At 31.2% G+C, this 7,886-nt stretch overlaps 1 protein-coding gene across 1 annotated transcript in view; it reads right to left on the bottom strand.

Moving 5' to 3' along the window:
* The window catches only part of LOC145753539 (uncharacterized), a 56,305-nt gene extending 48,463 nt beyond the window's left edge, over positions 1 to 7,842 (bottom strand). Inside the window, exons 1-14 of the mRNA XM_082569945.1 lie at positions 7,701 to 7,842; positions 7,376 to 7,395; positions 7,121 to 7,202; positions 6,361 to 6,485; positions 5,735 to 5,939; positions 5,108 to 5,196; positions 4,835 to 4,944; positions 4,252 to 4,493; positions 3,649 to 3,805; positions 3,257 to 3,366; positions 2,693 to 2,862; positions 1,601 to 1,822; positions 1,114 to 1,283; positions 93 to 208 (exon numbers count right to left, since the gene is read on the bottom strand). Coding sequence (XP_082426071.1) covers positions 93 to 208; positions 1,114 to 1,283; positions 1,601 to 1,822; positions 2,693 to 2,862; positions 3,257 to 3,366; positions 3,649 to 3,805; positions 4,252 to 4,493; positions 4,835 to 4,944; positions 5,108 to 5,196; positions 5,735 to 5,939; positions 6,361 to 6,485; positions 7,121 to 7,202; positions 7,376 to 7,395; positions 7,701 to 7,756 — 1,874 coding nt within the window. The 5' untranslated portion in view covers positions 7,757 to 7,842. The remainder of the gene's footprint in view (positions 1 to 92; positions 209 to 1,113; positions 1,284 to 1,600; positions 1,823 to 2,692; positions 2,863 to 3,256; positions 3,367 to 3,648; positions 3,806 to 4,251; positions 4,494 to 4,834; positions 4,945 to 5,107; positions 5,197 to 5,734; positions 5,940 to 6,360; positions 6,486 to 7,120; positions 7,203 to 7,375; positions 7,396 to 7,700) is intronic.
* Positions 7,843 to 7,886: the final 44 nt, after the last annotated feature.

Consider the following 7,886-nt stretch of genomic DNA (forward strand, 5'->3'; position numbering starts at 1 on the left):
GTAACCGTAGTTCATTTTTTAGACATTATTTGCTAAAAAAATTTTTATTAAAACTTATGGTTTTTTATATTTTAAACAAGATGAATATTAACCTGTCTCCAAAAGTTCTGCAAACACCATCACAAGTATTTCTCGTGCAAATCCATTTTCCTTTTGCACAAACACATTGATTACAATCTCTTCGGATTTTGCTCTTGGGTTGATAACTCTAAAAAAAGGGTAAAAAATTTAATAAAATGTTTTTCATGCAATATTGGTATAGAACACACTACCCAAAACTTTTTTACTAAATGGACATATTTCCGAAAAACAAAAATTTAAAAAAATATATTTTACCGAAACTTAGGTCAAATTTATTCTTAGAAATTAAAGGGTATTTCCCAAAAGGGTAGAAGGTAAAAAATGGGGTTATAGTAAATAACTTTTCGTTGTTAAAAAGCAGTATTAGGGCTAAGGGTTAAAAGTGAGTATTTGGGGTAAGGGTTAAAAGTGGGTATTCGGGGTAAGGGTTAAAAGTGGGTATTCGGGATAAGGGTTAAAGGTGGTTATTAGGGGTTAGGGTTGAAAGTTGGTATTTGGGGTAATGGTCAAAAGTTGGTATTTTGGGTAAGGGTTAAAAGTGGGTATTCGGGTAAGGGTTAAAAGTGGGTATACGGGGTAAGAGTTAAAAGTAGGTATTAGGGATAAGGGTTGAAAGTTGGTATTTGGGGTAAGGGTCAAAAGTCGGTATTTAGGGTACGGGTTAAAGGTGGTTATTAGGGGTTAGGGTTGAAAGTTGGTATTTGGGGTAAGAGTCAAAAGTTGGTATTTGGGGTAAGGGTTAAAAGTGGGTATTCGGGGTAAGGGTTAAAGGTGGTTATTAGGGGTTAGGGTTGAAAGTTGGTATTTGGGGTAAGGGTCAAAAGTTGGTATTTGGGGTAAGGGTCAAAAGTTGGTAATTCGGGTAAGGGCTAAAAGTGGGTATTCGGGGTAAGAGTTAAAAGTAGGTATTAGGGATAAGGGTTGAAAGTTGGTATTTGGGCAAGGGGTTAAAAGTGGGTCATATTGGGGTATTTTTTTTTGTAATTATTAAATCAAAATTTTTTAACATTTTTAGTTTTGAAATAAACTGACCTTGTCTCCAAACTGGCAAGGACAAGCTGACTTCTCTACACATCTATCCTCTTGTAAGTAAGTACAGTCGGGACAATGGCAACCATCAATACAATGTCGATCTTCACAATTATATTCACGACCAGAGCAGGTTAATGGACAAGATGAACCACAGTTGTCAAACACCATACCTTTATAAATAGTGTTTTCATACAAGTTAAAAATTGGTATTTTTAAACAATGTAAAAGTGGTGTTTTTTTACAAGTTAAAAAATGGTATTTTTATATAATATAAAAATGGTGTTTTTATACAGCATGGAAAATGGTGTTTTTATATTCAATGTAATATATGGTGTTTTTATATTTAAGTTAAAAATGGTGTTTTTTTACAAATGGAAAAATGTTTTTTTCAAGTTTAAAAAATGGTGCCTAAAACTTTTATACAAGTTGGAAAATGGTGTTTTAATACAAATATGGTGTTTTTATAGAAAAATTAATTTAAACTTACCAAGTGGGCACATAACTGGACACACTTCATCGTTCCTCCAGTCCACGTTCACTCCCCTTCTAGAACATTCTCTGAAGTATGATGTCATAGATAAACACATTGAACTTGGATCCGCATTGTAGAAGCAAACATCTTCTTTACAGGACTCAAAATAGGGAAGTGGATCAACTACATCTTTACAGATGGTATCCATCATTGAACCACACATCGAGATTGCTTGGCCTAAACAAGGTAAGAAGATTTTGTAAATTTTTTCTAATTTAAAAAAAAAATTATTTGGAAATAAAATTTTTATAATGCTTGCATTTTTAATAAATTTGGTTTGGTAAGTTACCATTTAAAATTGCTGGTTATAATATTATCGCAACACATAAAATATTACTAAGAAAAAGTAATTTAAAAATCTAGTTAACCAGTTAACATCAGATACCAACTACTAATATTATATTAATTTAAAAACACCAATTTACAAGTTGACAAAAGTAATTAATTTACCAGTTAACAAAAGTAACCATTTAAATCAGTTAACAAAAGTTACCAATCATTAATAAAAAAATGGTTTAAAAACACTTTATTACCAGTTAACAAAGTTACCAATCTTTACTACTAAAATGGTTTAAAAACATTAATTTACCAGTTAACAAAGTTACCAATCTTTACTAATAAAATAGTTTAAAAACCATAATTTACCAGTTAACAAAATTACTAATCTTTACTAATAAAATTGTTTAAAAACCTTAATTTACCAATTAACAAAGTTACCAATCTTTACTAATAAAATGTTTTAAAAACACCAATTGCATTCTGCTGTTAACCAGAGTTACTAATTACTCATAAAAAAGGTTTAAAACACCAATATACCAGATAACAAAAATTACCAGTTGCTAAAATTTAAAATGGTCCAAAAACACCAATTTACCCAGTATCACCCCAAATACCAATAAAAAATTGTTTAAAAATGGTTTAAAAAACACCAATTAACAACAGAAAAAGTTATCTTTTAATAATCTAAAATAGTCTAAAAACACCAATTTTTCAGCTAACCAAAGTAACCAATAATTCACGAAAACTGGTTTAAAAACACCAATTTACCAGTTAAAAGTCTTTGTTCGTAAGTAGCTCCATCTCCCCATTTACAGAATGGTTCACTGGTTGCTTCAATACAGGTTGAAAGTGCTTTCCAACTGTTTGCAAACACTGCAAGGTCGGTCACAATTCTTGGGTTGTCGTTGTCATAGATGGTAAAGTCGTCAGTAAGATCCCTGATAATAAAAAAATGTTAAAAATTAAATTAGTAAAAAAAATTGCTTTTTGTCTTTAAATGGTCAATAGTAAATTAAAGAAAAGAAAAAATGAACGTCTATAAAAAAAACCTGGCTTAAAGTGAAAAATTTTAAAAAAGTTTTGCAAAGTCTAAAAAAAATCAAAGGGGTAATAATTTTTAAAAAGTTACCATTTTAACCAATTTAAATACCATTATCCAAAAATATAGAACATTCCAATAATTAGGTGACATTTACATAAAGCCTATAGTTTTTGAAGTGTTTTTTTTGTAGTATTTTGTGCATTAGATAAAATAAAATTCAATATTTTGAACATTTAGTATTAAATTCTACCTAAAAATACTAATTAAAATATTTAATATTGTATATTGACCTGTTAAATGTACCACAAAGTCCAGCAGTTTTACCGAATAAATCTTCATCTAAGTGAATCCAAATTTGTTGGTCTCCGTCCCATTTAATATTCAAGTTGTTGCTACTATCCTATTAGTTGAAAAACAAATATAAATTCATTTAATTTTTGTCGTTTTCTTAACATCACTAGTAATTTTTAGCCTATCATTTAACTATTGGTCATATTTTTTTTAAATTTAAAACATTTTTGAGCATTGTTTTAGACATACGAATATTATTTACTATATATCTGTAATTTTCAAGTGCAATTTAGAAATATAATCGTTGAAATGTCTTTAAAAAAAGTTTTTTTTTTATGAAAACTGATGGTAAAAAATGTAAAATTTATTTTGAACAAAAAATTTGACTTGCCTTGACAACGATGTAATTTGCGATTCGTTCAACGGAAAGCCCGAAAACATATTCCGGTAGATTGAGTTTCGAATCCCCGCTGTATGCGCTCGGATCCCCGGTCTCTGGATCTTTCTCTAACCGAAGCAAGTCGTCGCCATATACGATCAATAAACTCCTGTTATATAAATATAAAGAAAATTTTTACAAAATTTGTCATTTAATAAAATTATCACGAATTTTGTACGTCACAAGCCTATCACGAATTTATACGTAGGAGATTACCACGGGTATACTACGTCATAGAGTTATGACGAATTTTTTGCCTCACAAAATTATCACGAATTTGCTATGACATTAAGTTATCACATATATATTGGGTCATAAAATTAACACGAATTTTCTACGTCACAAAATTTCATGAATTAACTACGTCTTAAAGTTATCACGATTTTTTACGTCACAAAAATTCATGAATTAACTACGTCTTAAAGTTACCACGAATTTATTACGACAAATTATCGCGAATTTACAACTTCATGAAATTTGTAACATATCACGAAGTTACTACATTATCACGAACAACATGACGTCACATAATTTCACTATCACGACGTGACCTACCTCTTGCATGTAGCACTGCTTCCATCACAATCACCATCATTCACGACGTGAACAGCAAAGCTATCATCATCAGAAATATCTTTCGCGAGAACGTAAGTGCAGGAACCATCAAATCTGTAGATGCAACCATCAAAAGTGCGGTAATGGTGTTGTCCCCAGGTGAAACAGGTACCAGTTTGGTCCACTGGTGCTTTCACGTTGGTGTACACACCAGTAAAATGACCAACGCCGATCGGGTTGACCTGTAGGTGGTTAATTTCAAAATGATAATTGGATATTCTTTTAATTAAATATATATAGTTTATATTAATTTTAAAAGTATACAAACAAATGTGTTTTTGCTTTATTACAAAGGCAGAGTCCTGGGTTCGATTCCCACTGCTACCATTTTTTAGCATTTTTGATAAGACTTTAAAAATACTCATATTCATCGAGTCAAGCATTAATTGGCAACTTAATAATTGCAACAAACTGAATAAAACAATCTAAGACTGGTTTGAGTATTTTTTACTCTATGTTTAGGTTGTAAAGTCAGTCTTTTTACACTAATAATAAATAAATATAAAACGATTAGATTTCTTACAGCGTCAGCTCTTTCCACACATTCTGGAATTTCGTCGCCAGGCAACCAATTTCCATCTTCGCTACATCTATAATACCCACTTGTTGGAATATTGAATGAAAATTCAAATCCTAAAAATTATTTTTTTTAATTAATTTTTTTCATTTTTCAAAAGTTAAATTTAAAAAACAAAAAAAAAATGTTTGGTATATACTCGCGATAAATATTATCTTAAAGTTTTTAATAAATTATTTTAATAACGAATTTGTTAAAAAAATTAAATAAAAAAGTTACCAGTTGGGCAAGATGGGAAGCAGCGTTGTTCGTCATCTGTGACATTGCAAGCAACAAAACCGTTCACTGGAGGTCGCAGAGTTTTACACCTGGAAAATAAAGAAATGAGTTTAAAGTGCCCGGTAGTGTGGTATTCCGGTCATGGCGTAGGACTACAAGCCGAAAGGTTTCGGGTTCGAGCCGCACCAATGCCACACAATTCGCCCTTAAGCCTGGCGTTTAGGGATACCTTTTTTACAACACCACATCCTTTTCCAATAAAAATATAAAACCCGATTATCTTAATGTGATATAAAGAAATGAAAAGAGTTAACTGGTATAGTATAACAGATATGGCAAATAGTTACGGACCAAAGGGTTCCAAGTTCGAGTCTTATCAATGCTGTATTTTTTCCATTTTTTTACATCAATAAAAAATTCTATATTCTAAATAAATTTAAGTTATAATCCCCAAAATTTGATTTACTAGCTAGTATCGAATTACACTCATAAAGGCTTTAGGTTTGAATCCCAACAAAAAGCACTTATCGCCATTTAAAAAAAAATGCCAACTAAAGTTTTATTAAATTTAAAGTAAAACAATATTCAATAGCATTAAAAAAAAAAAAAAAAAAAATTTAAATTTACTTCTGCGATCCTTTGATGCAAGCAGGAAATCGGTTATTTTCCGGAAATGAAGGTTCCCAGACACCAGAGTCCCAGTTACATACAAATAAGTGAGCGTGGCTGGGTCGGTAGCCTTCGTCACAAGTGAGGTCACAAATTTTAAGATGGTTGACGTCACTACAATCGGCGATCCCGTTCTCGGGGGCCATCGCTTCGCAGTGAGCCTCTGAAAAGTAAGAAAATTTTTTTTAATGTAGTAGACTGGTTATTGTATCGGGTTATGGGACGAAAGGTTTTGGGTTCGAGCCGCATCAATGTCACACTATTCGCCCTGAAGCCTGGCGTTTACAGATAGTCTAAAACACTTCACAACAGCACACCCTTGCCCAACAGAAATATAACGCAATTACTCAGTTTTAAAACAATGTCCAAAAGACCAGGCTGTTTTAAGGCTATTAGCAGTAAAATGTGAAAAATATAATAATGACAACTTACTTTACGTATACAGTAAGAAAAAAATAAAAATAAGTTATTTTACACAAGCCATTTAATCACTATTTTATACAGTTAGCTTATATTCGCTTTGTTTTTATCATTAGTAGTTACTCTTGTAATAATTAAGTAAAATGAAAAGTCTTTTCACTTACCGACACATTTCGGAAATTCGGTTTTCGTCCATGTGCCTTCGTTAGTGTCGCACATAGTTACAACCATTTCTCCTGCCGCCATGTTTTCAAATTTGTAACCTGCTTGGCACGAGGCCGAACAAATCCTAAAAAAATGATTTTTTTTTTGTTAAAATTTGTATTGCCATGGTGGCATTTGTAGAACTATGACGTATTGAATAGGGCATTGTGATTGTTTTAATTCTGACGTCATATGTAAACAAATAGAAGCTTTAATATAAAAGAATGTTGTAAATTTTAATTTGCAACTATTTTTTTTAATGGTTCGCTTTAAAAATGGTTTGAAAAAGGAATATCACTTTATTTTAAATATGTTTCATTTAAAAAAAACAGCGTTTTAAGGCCAGGCTTAGTTTAAATTGTAATTTTTGTGTATAGAACCCAGTTTTAAGTAGTATTTACTTTAAAATATTTTGACGCTATTTTAAGTTAGGCAGAAGTTAAAAAGTAACTTGAACTCTGTACATTAAAAAGCGAAAACAACTGCTTTTAACCACTGCGTTACGCTACATTTTTGGCAGTTTTTATACACTTTAGTCCGGTAGTGTGGTACACCGGTTATAGCGTCGCATTACGAGCCAAAAGATTTCGAGTTCGAGCCGCACCAATGCCACACTATTCGAAATTAGGACCGAATATTACACCCTTACCCAGTACTAATACAAAAACTTATCTTTTTAAGGGAATTGCAAAAAAAATGCAATTTTTGAACCGAACTTACATTTCATCGTCCACACGCTTACAGTCAATTTCTCCAAACTCCGAGGGTTTCAGGTTCTTACAAAAGCCAAGGTCGAATACCTCTGCAAAATTAAAACACAAGTTTTTATAGAAAATTTTCAGACTTTGTTAAAAATCAAGTTTTAGTTGGTTATATTTTTAGCGCTTTTTTTCCATTATAAAATATATTTTAGCTTCTAACAATTTTTTATTTTTCATTTTAAAATTATGACACAAATTAAATATTTTTACTTACCAGTACAAAAGCCATGGATGCTAAAAAAATAGAATAAAAATTACCAATTAATTAAAGTGTAAAAATAAAAAAAAAATTTGCCAAAAAATAATTTTCCAATTATAATTTTAGAACTAAAAACCGTTAGCGGCTTACTTAAGAACATTAGAACCTAGCAGAAGTGGGAATCAAACCCAGGAGTCCATGTGGTAATGCTCTTACCTTTTCCAGCAAAATTAACGCCTTTATTTAAGCCATAACTTAGCCTAAATTCTTACCCTTACTGTCAACTAACTTAGGACTTAATTTAAAAATTACATTTAAATTAAGAAAATGTTGTACTTGCCTATGGGGGGTAGCAGCCAAGGCGGTAATTAAGAGCAGTAAGGCTCCAAAAAACATCTGAATTTTCTTATCCAACTGCCAGTGCAAGTTTGGAAAGCTAGAACAATTCTAGACAAGAACAGATTTAAATAAAGGTGCATAAGCGAAATGCTTCCTTTGAATTAGAAACCAAAATTTCCTGACTTTT

This window comes from Corella eumyota, chromosome 5, assembly GCF_963082875.1.
Source record: "Corella eumyota chromosome 5, kaCorEumy4.1, whole genome shotgun sequence".
Classification (NCBI taxonomy): domain Eukaryota; kingdom Metazoa; phylum Chordata; class Ascidiacea; order Phlebobranchia; family Corellidae; genus Corella; species Corella eumyota.